This window comes from Phalacrocorax aristotelis, chromosome Z, assembly GCF_949628215.1.
Source record: "Phalacrocorax aristotelis chromosome Z, bGulAri2.1, whole genome shotgun sequence".
In the NCBI taxonomy this organism is placed as follows: domain Eukaryota; kingdom Metazoa; phylum Chordata; class Aves; order Suliformes; family Phalacrocoracidae; genus Phalacrocorax; species Phalacrocorax aristotelis.
In genome coordinates, this window is record NC_134311.1 from 21,863,251 (window position 1) to 21,883,326 (window position 20,076).

General features: G+C 37.0%; 1 protein-coding gene across 1 annotated transcript in view; it reads left to right on the forward strand.

The window, feature by feature from the left end:
- The window catches only part of FBXL17 (F-box and leucine rich repeat protein 17), a 293,836-nt gene that overhangs the window by 85,046 nt on the left and 188,714 nt on the right, over positions 1 to 20,076 (forward strand). Inside the window, exons 5-6 of the mRNA XM_075078407.1 lie at positions 17 to 124; positions 10,952 to 11,082. Of these exons, the coding sequence (XP_074934508.1) occupies positions 17 to 124; positions 10,952 to 11,082 (239 nt within the window). The remainder of the gene's footprint in view (positions 1 to 16; positions 125 to 10,951; positions 11,083 to 20,076) is intronic.

The window sequence follows — 20,076 nt, forward strand, 5'->3', positions numbered from 1 at the left end:
ATATTTTTTTCTGTAGGTGACAGATGAGTCAGTGAAAGCTTTTGCTGAACATTGTCCTGAGCTGCAGTATGTCGGTTTTATGGGCTGCTCTGTTACATCGAAAGGAGTAATTCACCTCACTAACGTAAGTATTGTCACTACTTTTAGCTAGTCATTAATGTGTTTGGCTTGTGCCAAACCATAGGTATCAGGCAGGATAAGTTTATACATATGATGAATAACTGTCATGAATAGAAGCATGACAACATAAATGAACTTTGCATTATTTGAGCAGACACATTGAGTCTTCCCTCTGTAAACACACTTTAGCAAAAAATATTCAAGAGATGAGACTTCTTGGAAATAATAATACTGTTCAGGTCAAAAGTCTTTAAAATGCCTAGTTACACCAGATTCCGTTACTAACAGAACAAAATTCCATAATTGAGGGTGCAAAACTTTTAGTGTAGGAGGTTTAGACAGATCCCTTACTGCAACACTATATCCCCTATGCACATATATTTTGTATATATCCATCTTTGTATTTGAACACAGATATTGTGATAGATATATTTTATTTCCTTTGCTTTGTTTTTTTATGTAAGCAAGTGATATGTAGGAGAACTAACATGAGTGAACCTGCAGAAAATAATGGAAGTGTTCAATAGAATGAATGACTTTAATGAGGTGGACAAACAGCATATTGGTTAAAATTCATAACTGAAAGTAAATTCAGAGAACATGCAAACATCCAGAGGAAAAATGCATCTAGAGTAGATAAGTCAGTATTTATAGCTAAGAATTTTTTTTAAAGTTCATATGGGAAAATGGAAGTTGTTATAACTGGTAAAGATGACTGTAGAAGTGGGTATTGAATATGAAAAGTTCTGGTAAACACAAAATGGTTAAAGAGATCTTGAAGCAGCAAGTGGAGAGTATATTTAATGAAAACAGAACATGTCTAGAGAAAATATGTATTTTTTTGATGTAGCTATACAGCCCTTTTGTTATACAGAACCATTCAGCCCATCTGCAAAATATTTTTATCAGTGTATGGCAGCTCAGTAGCTGAAGATACAGAAGAACTGAAGACATTTTGGAACACACGCAAAAAGAAATAAGCCAGAGAAATTAATTTCTATGGTAAAGTTATAGCACCTCAAAGGATGCAATTTGGAAAGCACTCTGTGTGCTGAAATGTTGTGTAAAAGGGGGATGTATCTGTAGGAGAGAGAAATAATACAATAATTTTCATGTCCTGTGGAAATGATACATGTGTAACTACAGGTTATATTTATGTGCAGAACATAACTATAGGAGGTATCTAATTTAGAAACCTGACGTAGACAGGTTATGTAGTCCAAGGCTTTGTGGGAAATTCCCACACAGATTGCTTTTCAGTTGCATGATTTGGTTACTGCATTATTCTGGCCTAGATTTATTGAGTATTTAATAGTTGTCTTATCCTTCAACCAGGTGCCTTTATATTCCCATGTATTTGATCATAGAAAAGTCAAGATCTTGCTTTTTCTTATAAATGTATAATTCTGATTGTCATGTGGCTTAACAACAAAAATAAGTTATTAGAAATACTAATTTAGATACGAGTGATGCTCTTGTACATAGTCGTTGAGAAAATACCTAGGAGGCTGCTTTGCCACAAACTTGAAAAAGTCATATAGGATAACTAATTGGTGCATGTGCTTTCTGTTGGGACTTGGGGATTCCAGTTTCCTTTTATCAAGCTCTAACTATAGAAACTTTCTGTAGGCTATTAATACTGCAAAGACAGTGATGTGATAATGCTGAACATTAGTGGTGTTTCAGCCTGGAGAAGAGAAGGCTCCAGGGAGACCTTATTGCAGCCTTTCAACACATAAATGGGGCTTGTAAGAAAGATGGGGAGACTCTTTAGTAGGGCCTGTAGCAAAAGGACAAGGGGCAATGGTTTTAAACTAAACGAGCGTTGATTCAGACTAGATATAAGGAAGAAGTTTTTTATGGTGAGGGTGGTGAAACACTAGAACAAGTTGCCCAGGGAGGTGGTAGATGCCCCATCCCTGGGAACATTCAAGGTCAGGTTGGACAGAGCTTTGAGCAACCTGATCTAGTTGAAGATGTCCCTGCCCATTGCTGGGGGATTGAACTAGATGATTTTTAAGTGTCCCTTCCAACATGAACTATTATGTAAGTCTGGGATAGAGGTCTTCTATAAGGTTTGCTAAGTATTCTTTCACATCTGAGTGACTTTCTGTGCACAATAACAAGGTATTTTTTTATATTTGCTACTTTAAGCTGAGGTATATAGGCATGTGATATAGGCAAGTGGGATGGTGCAATATACTAAGGAAGAAAAGCATGAGTAAGATTTTCCCAGTCATACAGCAATTGGGAAGTTGTATTTGAATTCAGGCTTCTTCACTCTGAAGCTATTGACAAGTGATATCTGGTTAATCTTGCTGCAGTGACTGCAGTAGTGTTTCTACCTGGTTCCTCTTGCAGGTGTACTACTTCCTTGTAGTACAGCAGACAATTTTAACTAAAACTATGAATTGCACTGAAGCATCTGGCATAGGCACATGTTCCATTTCTATAGTTCTTTGGAGGAAACGCGCTCCAGCAGGGAGTTAAAACAAATATCCGGGGAGTAGTAACATAATCTTTAACTGCTGCATCTGTATTTTCCAAAATTCATCTGTTGATGACATCTTTTTTTGTTGTTGTTCTAACCATCATGTATTTCTTATGGTCAGTGTTGTATTGACTTCTTAACTAGTACTTCATAAGTCCTTAGTAATAATTGCAGTCCCATGTTCTTAAAGAACGTGGAATCTATTTTGTTCTACATGGTCTGTGAGTGTGTCCCGCAAGGCTGTGCAGACCTGGTTCCCTTCTGTTCTTCTGCTTCCTGTGTGCAAACTGGAGATAACAGCACTGGCATCTGTTATAAAATTGCTTTGAGGCTGATGGATGTATAAAAATTCAGTGGTTTTATTATTACTTTATTTTCCCCCTAGTAATGTTAGCTCTCCTTAAAAATACTGGCACTTGAAAATTCTGAATTACAGTGCTGCTGAAGTGCAGATCTTAATAGCTAGTTCTGGGGTATGGTAGTGAAAATGTGTATTTTAGAAAAAGAAGAAAAATTCAGGGTTTATTTTCATTATTTTTCTACTCAACATAGTGACGTTCAAAGAAATTTGCTTCTTGAGCAAAACCACATTATCACACTAGTACCTTTTTTCTTGAAGTTGTTATAAACTGCAAAAAATGCACCTAAAGTAAATAATTATTGTTGGGCAAGATGAGAGTCAATACATATATGTACACAGGGAGAGAGAAAGGGAAAGAGGAAGTATGTGTGTATGCAATTCACAGACTCCCAGTTGAAACCAGCGGCTTGTTCTGATGACCTAGAACGTTTTATTTTGCTTTATAGCTGTAATGTGTGAAACAGTGTCATAAAAGATCTGACTGGTGTTTTCTATGATACCAGAAAAATTAGGCTAACATTTCTCAACTTTTGGTTCCAAGGAGGAGGGAAGAACATGTACTGGATATAGTGTTGTAGTTTTTTATCCGCTGTTTTCAGTACATCCCCAACTATTGTTTCCTTGTTTTATCTTTTTTTTTTCCCTCACCTTTATTATTATTACTTATCTTTCCCTGCATGATTTGTTTTTTCTTGCTTTCTCCCTTCCTCTCTTCCTCACATCCTTGTCTCTCAAGAGTTTATTTCTGGTTATTTTTTACCTTTCACTTTCTTCTCCTGTAAGTGCAAATATCTATGCAAATGTACAAAGTACCTATGCACGTTAGGTAATTGCATTGAAGACACAATAACCAGATGGGTAATTTTTAGTAATTATTTAAGTGTGAATAAGAAACTATATGCTAACTAGTGAAGTAGTGATCTTTTTAATTTCATATCTTTGGCCCCAAAAGTGGTGTAATTTTCTCCACCTCTTGGGATAGTTGCCTCTCAGCACTTCTAGTAGTATTTTAATAACCAGCATCAGCAAATCTCGAATCTAGATATAGTTTTATTTCCAGTCCACTTCCTTGACTTCTTCCTTTGAGTTCTGATATACAGACAAGAGTAATGGCTTTGTAGCAGTATAACTCTTGTCTTGCTTCTACACCATGCTACTTCTGACGGGCTATGTCTGGTAAAGTTTATTAGACGTTTTCATCTAAATACATGTAAGTCCTTGGACAACATATTGACTGAAAGTTCGAACTTTTTCTTCTGATCACCAATACATGGTCAGTTTACCTAGAACTATTTTAGGAATAATGTGTTCTTTATTCTTTCTTTGCCTCATAATTGTTACCTGAGAGTCATGCCCAATCTAACTCAGTCATACCTGTCTCTGAGTTGGTGGCCAGTATGAAGTCAATCAGAACTCTGATTTATAGAGCAAATATTTAGGACTCATTCAGTGCAGATGTTATCAGCTTGACAGAGACATAATGATAATCTACACATGACAAGATTGATTTTGCAAGAGCCTTTTCTAAACTGAGGTACTACATGGTCCCTTTCTTTTGTAACTGATTTATTTTGACACGAAGTACTCTGCTTTATGCTCTCTTTATGGTAATGTTTCAGCATACTTTCTAATCTGAAATCATCATGCTTCCCAACTAAGCACATGATTGTTCTTCTTTGGCTAGGTCTAGAGAAAACTGGTTTTTAATAAACTAATATAATGAACTATATTTCATAATATGCCATATGATTTGTTTTAACCTGTTTGCATTTAACAAGGTGTCCTTTTAGATGTTAGTCTTGCAATCATAGGAAAAAGTCGTTAAGTAAGGATTTCTGAACACAGTGATTCTGGTAGAAGCTTTGTGAGGACTGGCTTGATATTTTAAATGATGTGGTACTAAAGACTGTGTAAGAGAACTTCTTTACATCTTGTCAAACTAAAGCTGAACACTTTTATTGAGTGAAGTTAACTGTGTCCCCCCCTAAGAGATTCTTCTCATCATTTTTAAGAATTTGATAGCTGTACCCAACTTTCCAAATGAAGCTTTCCTTCGAGTTGCAGTGCAGTAGAAAAGGCATTGGAGAGAAGACTGATTGCATGGTTGAAAAGGTTTCACTGCTCAGTGGGTGTGTGAAACTTAAACAAACAAACAAAAAAGTCTGTTAAAGTTACTTGAGAGTAAATAACAACCAGAATAAACTATGACTCAGTGATAATGTGATTCAACATCAACTGCTAGAGTTTATAAACTTGAAAATAAGTCCTGTAACATGGGTACTTGTCCTGGTTTAGCCCCAGTCAGCAATGAAGCACTACGCAGCCGCTCTCTCGCTCTCCCCCGTGGTGGGATGAGGGAGAGAATTGGAAGAGTCAAAGTGAGAAAACTTGTGGGTTGAGATAAGAACAGTTTGATAGGCAAAGCAAAAGCCACGCAGAGAAGCAAAGCAAACCAAGGGATTCATTCACTGCTCCCCATGGGCAGGCAGGTGTTCAGCCATCTCCAGGAAAGCAGGGCTTCATCACACAGGACGGTTACTTGGGAAGACAAACGCCATCACTCTGAATGTCCCCTCCTTCCTCCTTCTTCCCCCAGCTTTATATGCTGAGCATGACGTCATATGGTATGGAATATCCCTTTGTCCAGTTTGGGTCAGCTGTCCTGGCTGTGTCCCCTCCCAGCTCCTTGTGCCCCCCCAGCCACTCACTGGTGTGTGGAGTGAGGAGCAGAAAGACCTTGACTCTGTGTGAGCACTGCTCAGTAGTAAGGAAAACATCCCTGTGTTATCAACATTGTTTCTAGCACAAATCCAAAACATAGCCCCATACTAGCTACTGTGAAGACATGTAACTCTATCCCAGCCAAAACCAGCACAGTACTATATGTGTTTGTATGTATGTGCAAGTAGCTCCTCTACAATGGGTCTTAATGTTAGAAAAGAGGCAATATATTTATTTTTGTACCATAATTTATAAAAGTATACATGCAATGAATCAAAAACCAAATTATTATTATTAGTCATCTTGGAAGGAGGAGCAGGTTGAATACAAATGTTATTCATTTTCTTATTGCAGTTTACTGTGGTACATTACAAAGCAAAGGAATCTATTGAATAAATTTGCTTCCTTAATCAAGATGTATTTTCAACACCTTTTCTCAGGCATGTTTTTTTACAAATACCTACACTCTTCAAAATAAACTTTTTCTTTTTTTTTCTTTTTTTTGTAAGTGATGCAAATTATATCTCTTTCTAACATAAGTTTTGAATGTGTTTTTCTTAGTTAAGCAGTGGGACCTCAGTGTTCTGCAATATTTAAGAAATGAATTTAAAAGTTGTGCAGAACATTAAATCAGTCAATGGGAAAATAGTCTCCTCTGTATCTATTCAGTCATTTTCCAATTCTTTAAACCATCCATAATTACTGTTTCAGGAACAGTGTATATCTCAATAGTATAATTCAGTTACTTCAGCCCTTAAGTAAAAATTAATGTATATGACTTTTTAAAAAATAGTTTGTAGATTCTATTAACATAATAACAAAAAGAATACAATTTACAATTTTTTTAGATTGCTGTTTTTTATTTTCTGTGATCATACATTTGCTTTGGGGGGCTTAAATCAGAGAGCAGTTTATTCCCTGAAGGCACGTATACACAGAGTGTGTCAAGAAAATTAAGCTTAATTAGCAAAAGATATGAATTTAAAGCTCATTGAGTCCTTATAAGCACTTTCCTTCAGAAATAATTTGGCTTCAGTTCTGAAGAGGATTGATCTTATGTGAATTGTTTAGCGGCGGACTTGGCAGTGTTAGGTTTATGGTTGGAATTGATTTTAAAGGTCTTTTCCAATCTCAGTGATTCTATGATCATATTCTATTACATGATTTTTAAGGAAGCCTATCTCAACAGGATTTGTGGAAGCATGTGGGGAACAACAACAGAATTGCATACTCATTATATTAGTATATATACTGATAATATACAATAAAATACAACAACAGCTAACTATTCACAGGGGCTGATACAACCGCACTGAAAAATTACCTGTGAACCCAATGGTAGTACTAATTTTTTATCATCTATGAAATTTATCCTAAACTTGAGCACTCTTGAATCAGGCATATTTTCTCGTTTTGTTTTGCTTTTGGCTGTTTCTTTTATGTTGTTGTTGTTTGTTATTACAGTTTTCAAATGCTCTAGCTTCTTGATAAACATTGTACATATTTTAATATTACAAGTTCCAGTAATCAAGATATAAGTCTTACAAACTCCATAACATTCAGGCATACAAATAGTATTATAATCTCTGAATATTTAAACATATCAAACTCCACAAAATACCATTTAAACCAACCAACAAAAGTATCGAACGAAAATCATTTAATACTAATTTAAATTATTTGAGATCCAAATAGTTTCTTAAAAATAGTAGTATTTAATTTTAATATATTTTTAAAAGAACTGAAGCTCTGTTTTTCAAACTTCCTTTTTCCAAAACTGTTTTGTGATATAAGTGGTTCTTTTGCATCTGTCATTCACAGTGAAACAATTCTCTTTAAGTACATTTTAACAGGCAATCTCCTCACAAAACCTTTACAAATACTGGGCTGTTAATTCTCTGTCTGTTAGTGGGACTGAGAGGAAGGGACGAACATTCTGTTCCCTTCTATTCTCATTCATCTGACTAGACTCCCTCTGAAATTTAAATGCTATTATTTTACTTTCATACAATTCTAACACTGAGCCAATATTCAGCAATTTCAGCAAGGTTGTGTATATATTAAGCACACAAAATTACTTTAACTGTTGTTGTTTTCTCAATTCTTTTATTTTCTAGTTCATATTTTTAAACCCTCTACTACTTGTATTGTCTTTTTTATTGTCACATTAAATATTCCTTTTTCAGTTAAAACATTTTGTCTACGGGAGTTGAGTTTAAAGTGTAAATTCTCCTCATGCTGAGCATTCTTTGTAGAGCTAGAAAATTAAGAGTTGAAGAAAAATGTGACCTCAAACTGCTCAATAAAATGGTATTGCTTCATGAAGAACATTGTTTTTGATGGGGGGAGGAACCCAAGAGGAAAAATCTTTATTTGTCCTGGTGCCCTAAGATGGAGTATTTAAATCACAGAATATCCTTTTCCTGTGGAAAAATACTAATTAAAGGTATGCTATTTTAATCTCGAGGGTTATGCATGCACTGAAGATTCGAACATCCCAACTGTCCAATTGTCTGCTTCAGAGAAGTATAATTTTTTTTAGATCATACTAATTTTAGATGTGATGGTTAGAGGTAGAGTATAAAACTTACGCAATTTTTCTTGCCCATTTTTTATAATAATACATATTAATAAATAATTCAGCATTGTAGCATTAACCCCTTACAATTACTTTTTCAGGTGAAATACAGAATAGGACATTTGCTATTGAAGTATCTATCCCAGTTTTTTAATGAAAAATGTTTACATATACATTTATAACAATTCTTTGGTAATAAGATGGTGATACCACTGATTTAAATAGGGAAAGGGGTATTCTTTTCACCTGTCATGTTGCGATCGATACAAAATCATGACAGAAGGTCCAGTACTTAATAGAATGTGTGTCTGGTTCTGCAGCTCTTGAAAGTCATTCACTCATCTGAAATAGCAATAGTGAGGTTGTATAGATCAAATTATATTTGAGGAGTTTGTATCAATCTGAAGCAGTCTCTTCAAACTTCTAAGTCAGTAAGGTTTTCTGGATCAAGTACGTTGTGTCTGATAAAAAGAATTAACCTACCAAGTAGGTCAGGAGTCAGGTACGCTGTTTAAAATGAATGAATGTGACAGTAAAAAAGGCAGGTGATGGTTCCGTTACTGTGTGTTGAATATAATGGTAGACCATTATTATGAAGGAAAGAAACAATGAGGGAATGAACATTCTCCTGTGATGGTAAAGGATAAAATCTACCTTGAAAACCCTATTAATTTGGTCAGTAGGAGTACTAGGAGTTCAGTTCAGTTTCTTAGTGTATCCATGCAGTGCAAAAGTCTTTTTTTCCTGGGAAATCACAAATTCTTTCTGCTGCATTTGTCAATGCCTCAGTGAGGTAGATACATTAAAGATAAATCAGTGCATGGAGGTCAGTGCTTCTTCAAAAACTGTCTAACATATCTTCAGATTAGGTAAGAGGTAACAATAGAGTAAGTTCACATTTTTTACTTTGAAAGTAGTAATAATGAAAAAAGAATCACCAGTATTGTCACCTGCTCGTAAGAAGGGTGTTGTCATGAAAGAAAGCGTGTTTTAGTTAAGAATTCTGCGTTTTTTTAATGAGAAGGTTTTCTATTTGTCTTTGAGGTCTCCTGGTCAATATTTGTTTACTGTCATAGAACATATGCATTGTTGAATTGTACAGTAAGTTTATTTCCCATGTGATGGGCCTGGGTCATGTTATTGCCAGCCTAGCATAAAGGCTGAGGTATCTAATATGAATAGCTGTATGGAGGTGAGGAAAAATTAAAATTGCTTTAAGCTTCCCCTCCTCCTTATAATTTGTGCAGAAAAAATGAGGGATTGGTTGTGAGCATTTTTTGGGGTGCATGGAAGGTAAATCTTTTAAACTTCCTGCTAGAGCACTATGTCTGAAATGTAGAGAGGCAGAGCTTGTAAAATCTGGCCATTTACCAAGACAATATCAACCATTATGTGCTTTTCTCCCTAATACGCAAATAAGATTATCAGAAGTTCAGTGGGATTACAACAAGTACACCTGTGGTAGTATCCTAATAATAGGAATATTGTTGTCCTGCTTCCTACAGACATACCCTGCAGTTGTTTCTCAGAGGTCAGGTTCCTTAATTTTATGCTTGTTCTGCAGAATTTTTCGAAGCAGTATGTGGTTTATCTTCATCTTTGGTTTGGAAAGCGTTAAAAACTTCTGAAACAAAATACTAGAATGCCAGTTTTCGTAGAAGAATACCTACATTTGAAGTCCTCTTTTCTTCCTTTTCTTTTTAGCTCTTTCCCTTTTCCCCCTTAAATACATTGACTTAATAATTAACTACTGAAGTGGACCGATTATATGATCTCAGTTGTATGTCTTTATTTAATCAAATCCTTAGTGACTTAAATCACTGAATAGGATTATTTTTTTCTTTCTTACAGGGAAGGTAAATTTAATTAAAGTGTCACTATTACCTAATGCAATTATTTTTCCAGAGTATCACAGAGATTATTTCAGACAGCTTAAAAAGCAAACAGGACTTGGAGGTTATTCTGACTGAACTGATCTGCTGTTTAAGGATACTGCAGAAATTAGTTAAAAATTTCTTCTTTGAACCCGTAGCTCATAAAAGTAGCAAGAGGGGTTTGTTTGCTTTTGCAGGACAATAATGTCCTTAACAATAGTAATAAATCCCATTAATCAGTTTATAAATCTTAATCATATTGTTCTATAGCTCCAACTTTTATTGTTCAGGATATCCAAGTTGTTATTGGTGGCTGTGCAGGTGTGACTACAGTATAAAAACTGTATTTTCCGGGGAGTTTGTAATATATACTTAGTTTGACTTTTAGACTCTGGAGTCAGTCTCTCCTCATATCCATTTGAATCTAAGTACAAATGTGCCGTCTCCCCTTCCTTCCCTGCCCTATTTTTCTTAGAATTAAATGAGCTGGTATGCTACCTTGGTATCTTACACTCCATATAGTTCAAAGGAGTAAGCCCTGGGCTTCTATTGTAGATGTATTGGACCATGAGTGCGAGTATCTTAATTTCATGGAATAATGGAGTGTGTGAATTCCAAATTTGCCGAACCTGGATTCTATGAATGTCTCTGATACATTTCCTTTTTGTGAAAAATACAGTAATCCCATCTTTATTGACGAGGTTGCACATATCATACATGATGCCAAAAAGTTTAACGGTTTTTGTAAGTGTTATGTATGTGAACAAATTTCACATTATTTCTTTCTATCATATTTGTCTCAATAGCTAAGAAATCTTTCCAGCTTGGATCTACGTCATATCACAGAACTGGACAATGAAACCGTGATGGAAATAGTAAAGAGATGCAAAAACCTTAATTCCCTCAATCTGTGTCTGAACTGCATCATCAATGACAGGTAACTTCATTATAGCATCTAAAACCAGTATAAAGCAAATTTAACAAGTTGTATTAAATGAGAATAATTCCTTATGGCTCGGGTTGGAGGAGATAAAAGCAAGCTGTGTTTTTTGAGTGCTTGTTCTTGCTTGTTTTGGGTAAATTATCTCGAAACCTATTTTACAGATTGTTTGTATATTTCTGTAGTGGAGAAAAGTTTAGTTATAACTGGACAGCAGCACTAATCTGTTTCCCGTAAATTTCATGCGAATGTGCTCTTAACTGTGTATGATTCAAATGTACAATTGCAATTATGACTCCTTCAGTAGGTAGCCAGGATTTAAACAGATTTATATGCATACTGACAATGAAGCATATTTGTGACTACATAAGGAAAAATAAACTGCTTGTGAGTTAAGTGATAGGATTCATGTTTTCCTTAAAGCAACAAGTCCTTCATTTTTTGACAAAGAGACTTTCCAGAATGAAACTGAAAGAATAACTGGGGTATTACCTTAGGCTTTTTTCCTTTTGACCAGAACACCTCTTATCCTGCTGAATTCTGTCCTTTTGATCAAGTAGTTTATTTTAACATTAAGTAAATGCACACTGATGGCTGAGGCAGATCAGATGAAAAATTAAAAATATTGAGAATTTTAAAAGTGGAAGTGTCCTTTCAAAGTGAGAAAACTGAACAAAGGTACTACCTCAAGATGCACAGGAAAGAACATTTTGAATGACTTTTAACCAATTGGTTTATTATAACGGATGCTTTAAACAAAAGGAAAGAGACACTTTTAACAGAGGGGATTCTAAAACAGTTTCAGATAAACCGGAATGGTATGTTTTAGCAATTGTACTTTGTCCCCAATGGTTACTGATTTTTTTTTTTCTAATATACTGTCTTTCAGAGTTTTCTGAAGTCTTTAAGAATGTACTAAAGTGCAAATGAGCTTACAGTCCGGTGAAAGTGTAATGTTCTAAAAACACTAACGTTGAAATGTGATGAATAGGAAGTACCATTGAACCTTTTACTGTAACTTCTTTTAGCCTTTAAGATTGTTTCTTGGTTTTGTAGGTTTAAGTCAGACCCTTAATGTAACTTCACTGGTTTGGAAGGCATTTTGTTGCCTCAGGCCTTTCTGTTTGTAGGGCCTTATTTTCATATGCAGAGTAAGGCTACTGTAATGGAAAATTTTAGAATAAGTCAGAGAAAATACTAAGAAGAAATATTTAAATTTAAAAGAGGGGCACTTTTTAGGTTTTAATTAAAGTAGTTAGAAATGGTATACCTTTCTGCATGAATGTTTTGACTATGACAATCTGCAAAGTATCATCCAAACTGATGTCAGTCTGTTCTTGAAGCTACTTTACTAGAATAAGAAATATATCTTCTAAATATATGCATATGACTCTAATACTTCATGTTAAATATAGGTAGAATTATGAAGCTTAAGCAAGAAAAAGAAACCCTTTCCAGCAATGACACACAACCTGCTGTTGTATGTAAACTTTTAGATCGTTGACTTTTGTCTCTGTAGTTCTTTTCTGATCATACCTGTCAGTATTTTTTCAATATGTGACTGATAACTAGAACTTGACTACAAATTTAAGTTTAGCTATTTAAATTATCTTCTAGCTAAAAGCAAACAGAGAATTTAGAAAATAATGCCTTTGTAAAATCTTACTCATATGCAGTCATTTGGCAACTAGCCTTTTTTCCTGTTTTACAAGTGAGGTGAAGCTCCAAATACTAGTCTTTACTGAATAAATTGATTTCCCCTACTCCTACTAAATGCTGTATTAAGAATTGCTGAAAATTATATGAAAGGAACATGATACAACCACAGCGTTTTAATCAATGTAGACACTAGTTCAACAGTGTGTTATGTACGTATTCACTTTGAGGATATGAATGATCCTTCAGAAGTTCACAGGACTGTTCATATTACATTGGGTAAAAACCCAAGTTAATTTAAACTAACTGCAGTAGTTTATTAATGATTTAAGGCAAGATGAGCTTTTTTTAATGCCATTTGATGGCTTCTGGTTAGAGGGGATGTCAGAGGAGATTCTGCATCTTGATACTTTTGAGTAAACCTTTTGTTTATCAGTTTCCAACACATACGAGATACCAGCAGTTGAATATTTTACCTGACTCTTTGTTTTAAAATAGAGAGACCAGTTCCGCTACCTCACCCCTCATTATCAAGCCTACTTACTTCTGAGATCCAACTACATAGGGCTTGTTTCCAGATTTTTTTTAGACTTAATAAGACACTTTTGTGTTCTGTCTAGAATATCTGAGGGTTAGGGTTTTTTTCTTTTCTTTAAAGCCTTGAAAAACTGTTTTCCTTCATTCCTTTGTGCAACTCGAGAGTGAACGAAAACTAGAAAGTGGTATAGCTTAAAGATGTGCCTATGAATTACCTTTTAAATGTAATTGATTATTGGTAGGTTTTACAGCACAAGTAAATCACTGGTTTTAAAACTTTATTTTAGATTTCTTTAGTGTGTCCAAAAGTCCATAAAAATTCTTTCAATAAGCAAGGCTGTGGCCTTAGAACAATTATAGCGCTCTCTTTCTTCTGACACAGTGCTAGATCTAATGCCGTGACCATTACACTTCTTGCTAAGTAACTGAAAGGAACTGAAACTTAGAGTGCAAGATCTCTGCATGGCAGGCATTTGCTAAGATTTTTAGTGCTGTGATTCTTTGCACATGCAAGAAATAACAAGAACTATTATTTCTATGTTCTGATTAAAGCAATTTTTGATTTTGAAAGTATCTAAAAGGCTTATGTAGTAAAAAATAACTTATTTTTACCTAAGGCAAAAAATATGTTTGGTGTGTTCAGATGAGCTACTCCTGATATTAGTTTTAGAATGAAAGAAAAATAGGTCTTATTATAATGACTTGTAAAAAAGTCTCTAGAAGTTTAAAGTTAAACAAGATCAAAAAAAGACCTATTAAAGTAATGTAACATAATGATTTCTTCAAGTATTACAGCTCTCTCAAAAGCTTCATAATCTATTTATCATGTTGGTTAAATGCGTTATGGAAACAGTGCCACTACTTATTTCAAATATGAACAAAACCAAACTTGCAAATTCTTTCAGTATGTATCATGAGTAGACTATCTCAGGTCTTTGCAATAGGAAAGGAGCACCAATGAGTTCTCTGTGCATGGTGATGTGAATAATATCTTCTGAGCCTTGATTTAATAACATCACCTTGAAGTTGTCTTAATGATCACTGCATTTGTCCTTTTGAATTTCAATTGATACGATAAAAATAGAGGCATCTAGAAATAAATCTCTTGGGTGATTCAGGAAAATGTAGTATGACTTACTGGCAAAATTTTCAGGAGTGTGTTTTTTCTAAAAATTTGAGGAACATCAGATATGTATTATATCTATAAATGATCAAGGAGCAAGCAGCAGTTAATCTAACATTTTTTTGTGAATCTTATTGTGGACTTTGAGCTGCAATTCACTTCATCTTCTGTATTACATCATTCATGTACATTTAGACATTTAAAAGCTGTGCAGTGACTGTGAGGTCTTTAGAGTACTTCTGCTTGCTTAAGCCACCTTTCTTACTAAAACACTCCATTAGTAATATTTGTATAGAGGATGTTTGTTAGCCCCTATTGTATCTATGGTTCTTAAAAAAAAAAAAAAATCGTGGTGCAGGGAATAGGTCAGAAAAGGTAAGGAACATTTTCTAGAGCTGCAGTGAGATTTTCTTGGTGACATGGTACTGCTAGTCATCTGGGATAAGGTTCCACCTGTGTAACAAAATTAATGTTTGGTTTTGCAATCACAGGACAAGAATTTCCCATTTGAGAACTTTGGTCCTTCCTCTGTAGGTAGTGCCAAGTATTTTTCTAATAAGATGTGAAAAAAATACAGCTCTCTTGAGATAATTTATTACACACTGATTGTAGATGACTTTGTTAGCAGGTGCTGAGATTTGCAGAGCATCTGGAGGTTGTTGAGAGTAAGCTATGGTTGTGACTGAGAGGCAGATATGCAGTATCTACATGGCACGGTAAAACAGCGAGTTATGTTTGTTGATGATCTCATAGTGGTATTGCTTACTGCCACCAGACTTCCAATAAGTGATGTGGGGGAAGGTAAGTATTATGTGCAGCTCCCTGAGCTTTATGCACAGATGGGAAACCTGGATTAGGTCTAATTATACCAGTCCTGAGAAAATCTGCTGTCCTTGTGTAGTGCTTTCATGAAATATCACTGTGGATAAGTCAGAAAAAAACCAAAATGGTGTGATGGGACAGTCTCCCCACACTATAAATGATTAAGACTTGTCGGTGAGGATTCTGGTTCGAGGAACTTGGAAGTATAGGCTTTTGACAAGGGTAGTAGTCAGGAAGTCAAGATATGGAAGAAATTCAGAGGAAACCTGGTAAATGGTTGGAAGCCAGACCACAAGCCTGAAAACGAATATGCTTGTGCAGCAGCAGTCAGGAGAAAAGAGCATTTTCTCCTTTGAAGAGACTCTATCTGCTTTATTCTTCTGGGTCACTAATGCAGCGTCATTTTCTCAGGATTGCGAATCATACTTGTTGGCATAGAGAATGTGGGGGTTTCTACATAGTTACTTAGCAGAGTAAATTCTCAGTGTGGTGTTCCATATGCTAGAGAAGTGTTCAAAGATTTTGTCCTGACTGCCTACCATGAGTTCATGTGAACCCATGTAATCTGCTGTGATCTGTATATGTTGTGGGTAGTGGATACAATGCTGAAGATGGCCTAAGTAGGTGATTAGCTCACTATGTTTAGTCCCAGAGATGCTGGTGTGAATGCCCCAACATTTCATTAGCAGACATAAGCATCAAAATAGTAGCTCAGTTCTTACAATATTAATATTAATATAATGCAGGATTAGTGAAAGCTAAAATTATTTTCAAGAAAAATAATAAAATGAATCTTCTCTTCCTGAAAGTATAAGTCTCTGCATATTTGATGTGGAAGGTCTTTTAATAAAATTACTTCTAAAATAAAAATTTATAAAGCTTTCTGCTTGCCTAAATTTTTGCACAGGCAAAAATGTTCATTTTATCTGTGGTGACTACAAATGCTAATATAGCATCTTAGTATTCATCACCTTTGATCTGACTGAAGTGGAAATGTGCTTCAGGAGCACTGATACTTGTTCCTGTCATTTTGTATAATCTGGACTTGGGGATATAGTAGAGCCTTCTAGAAAGGTAACTTGTACTTTTATATGATATTTGTCATGAATCATTCTAGGTGAAAACTAGCATTTCTTAATTCTAATATAATTTCATCTTTTCAGTGCTATTTTAGAGATTATGTCCTTTGAATTCTCTGCATATTTATCAGGTGTTTAGTCAGCTACATTAAAAACTTGAACTCCATAAAAAGTTATATAATGATGTAACACAATTTTACTTTTTAAATTGCTTATTCATTTGAGTGTCATACTTTTTAATGAAATTTGTAAGAAAAGTTGATTCACCCTGAATATGTGTTTTGTAAAATGATTTGGGGCTGACTGTCAGATTTTTAAAATTTCATACTAAACCATAGAGTTGGACAAAGAAAGATAATTGACATGATTTGGTGAATTATCTACTTTAAATTCTGGGTGGTCTTTTTTTTTTTAAAGTTATTATGAAAACATACATAGAAAAAAAATCCTTTATGGTTGGTCCAGAGTGGTGGGTTAATGTTGTCTGGCTGCCAGGTGCCTACCCAGCTGCTCTGTCACTCTCTCTTTTCTCCCCCCACCCCACCCTGAGGACAGGAGGAGAAAATAAGATGGAAAATCTTATGGGTTGAGATAAAGACAGGGAGGTCACTCACCAATTACTGTCATGGGAAAAACAGACTTGACTCGGGGGAGATTAATTTATTACCAGTTAAAAATAGGGTAGGATAGTGAGGGAAAAAAGAGCAAAAAAAACCCCCATCTTCCTTTACCTTCCCATTCTTTCCAGGCTTCACTTCAATCCTTCATTCCAAAGTCATCTGCCTTCCTCGCCCTGAAGCAGCGCAGGGCAGTGAGGACCAGGGGTTTTTAAGACTTCATCTCTGCCACTCCACCCTCACACTCTTCCTCTGCTCCAGCATGAGCTTTCATACTGGGTTTATGTAGCAAGGTTTGAGGAGTGGGGGGCCTGCAGGGATGGCCTCTGTGAGAAGATGCCAGAAGCTGCTTCTGTGTCAGACAGAGCAAGTTCCAGCCAGCTCCAAAATGGACCCGCCACTGGCCAAAGCTGAGGCAGTCAGCAATGTGGTAACATATATAAGATGGGTAAAAACACACTGTGCGACAGGAGCCAGGAGAGAGGACTTAGAATATATGAGAGAAACAGACACCAAGGTCAGTGAAGAAGGAGGGGGAGGAGGTGCTCCAGGCACCAGAGATCCCCTTGCAGCCTGTGGTGAAGACGGTGGTAAGGCCTGTTATCCCCCTGCAGCCCATGGAGGTCTACAGTGGGGCAGATATCCACCCTGTAGCCCATGGAGGACCCCATGCTAGAGCAGGTAGATGTGCCCTTAAGGAAGCACTGACCCCATAGAGAGCCCGTGCTGGATGGAGCAGGCTCCTGGCAGGACCTGTGACCCCATGGAGAGGAGCCTGTGCAGGAGCATGTTTGCTGGCAGGACTGTGATTCTGTGGGGGACCCACACTGGAACAGTCCTTTCCTAAAGGACTGTACCCTGTGGGAAGGACCCATGCTAGAGAAGTTCTTCAAGAACTGCAGCGTGTGGGAAGGACTCACATTGGAGAAGTTCATGAAAACAGTCTCCCATGGGAGGGACTCCGTGGAGCTGGGGAAGAGTGTGGGGAGAAAGGAGTAATAGAGGCAAAGTGTTATGAACTGACTGCAACCCCCCATTGCCCCGTGCCATTTGTTTGGAGGAGGTAAAGGAGTTAGCAGTGAAGTTGAGCCCAGGAAAAAGGATGAGGTAAGGCATTTTTAAATTTGTTCTTATTTCTCATTATACTGCTTTGTTTAACTGGCAATAAATGAGATCAGTTCCTCCAAGTCAAGACTGTTTTGCATGTGATGGTAACTGGTGAGCAGTCTCTCTGTCCTTACCTTGAGCCACAAACATTTTTCACCTTATTTTCTACCCCCGTCCTGCTGAGGAGGTGGAATGAGTGAGTGGCTCGGTGGGCACATGGCAGCCAGCCAAGGTCAACTCACCACAGCTCTCCACGGACTACTGTCCTTCATGAACTGCTCCAGTGTGAGTCTTCCCCATGGGCTGCAGTTCTTCAAGAACTGCTCCCATGTGGGTCCGTTCCATGGAGTACAGTCCATAAGGAACAGACTGCTCCAAGCATGGGTCCCCCACAGGCCACAGTTTCTGCCAGAAGGCATGCTGCTGCATGGGCTGCGGTTTCCCTCAGGGCATCTTCATCTGCTGCAGCAGGAAACCTTCTGCAGGTTGTGGTTATGGATATCTGCTCCAACATGGGCCTCCATGGGCTGCAGGGGGACAGCCTGGCCTCACCATGGTCTCCTCCATGGGCTGCAGGGGAATCTCTGCTCTGGCTCATAGGGCACCTCCTCCCCCTCCTTATTCACTGACCTTGGTGTATGCGGGGCTGTTTCTCTCACATTGTCTTCACTCCATTCTCTCACTCTGCTGTGCAGCATTTTTTCATTTTCTTAAATATGCTTTCCCAGAGATGCCATCGTGTTGGCCTGATATAACTCTACTATGATAATTTGTGGTAGTTTCTTTGACCTAAACATACAGAAAACAAAAAATAAAACACTGTTGTGTCTGTTAGTTATCTCTACTATTTTTATTCTTCCATAAATACCTCCAGTTTTATTCTTGTCATAGGTTAGCCTTATCTAATGGCCAAACAGCCACCTAGCCACTCATTCCCTACTCAGCAGGACCAGAGGGGGAGACAGCGGGAAATAAAAAAAATTGGAATGAAAAAGGTCATGAGTCGAAATACAGATAGGGGGATCACATACTAGTTACTGCCAAGGGCAAAACAGATTTGTCTTGGGGAAATTTAATTCTCATTTATTGGTAGTTAAAATAGATTTGGGTAGTGAGAAACAAAAAGGCAAACATTAAAACAACATCTTTCCTGCCTGTTTCCCAGGCTTTATGTCACATTTCACTCCTGAGTCCTCTACTGCCCTAAGCAATAGAAGGGGATGCAGAAGGGTGCGTTACAGTCAGTACACAGTGATTTCTCTCTGCTGCTCCTTCCTCCTCACATGTTTCCGCTGCTCTGGCCTAGGCTTCTCCGCGGGCTGTAGCATGGTATCTGCGCCAGTGCAATGGAGCACCTCCACCTCCTCTTTTGCTGACCTTGGTGTTTGTACTGCTGTTTCTCAAGCTTGCTCTTTTCCCTCCTTCCCTCTGTGTTTGGTTGGGGTTTTGCCTTGTTTTTGCCCTTTCTTGAATATGCTTTCCCAGAGCTGCTTGGCTGAGGAGCTTACCTGGGCCCTAGGCCTGTTGGAACCAGCTGTGTACAGCATGGGGCAGACCTGACCTTGCTGAGACCACCCACCGCCAGCACCTGGGCATTTGCACCCAGTACAGTCGTTTTCATTTCACAACTAAGAACAAGTTACTAGGGTTCAGATTTTTTCCCTAACCAATCAAAATGTGAGGTTGTATGATACGTCTTACTATGATTATTGAAACAGATATTCTGTAATATTTTGTCACAACATTGAGGTAGCATTTATTTATGCTGCAGTGTTTCAATTGGTAGATTCCGGGAGTTGTCACTCATACCTAATTTCAATGAAGTGATATCTTATATAGTTTATTTTTTTGCTCTTGTGCGATACTGTATGATAATGACATCTTAGATACCCAGGAATGCAAGATGAACTTCCACAGAATCTAGCAGTGGCCATGCATTTGTGTTGTTCTGTGTAACTTTGGTTACTTTTCAGTCCAGTCTGCAAGTGGTTTGAAAAAAATCTGGGGTATGGTTCAACACATACCTCAGCAGTTATCCCTCAAATCACTG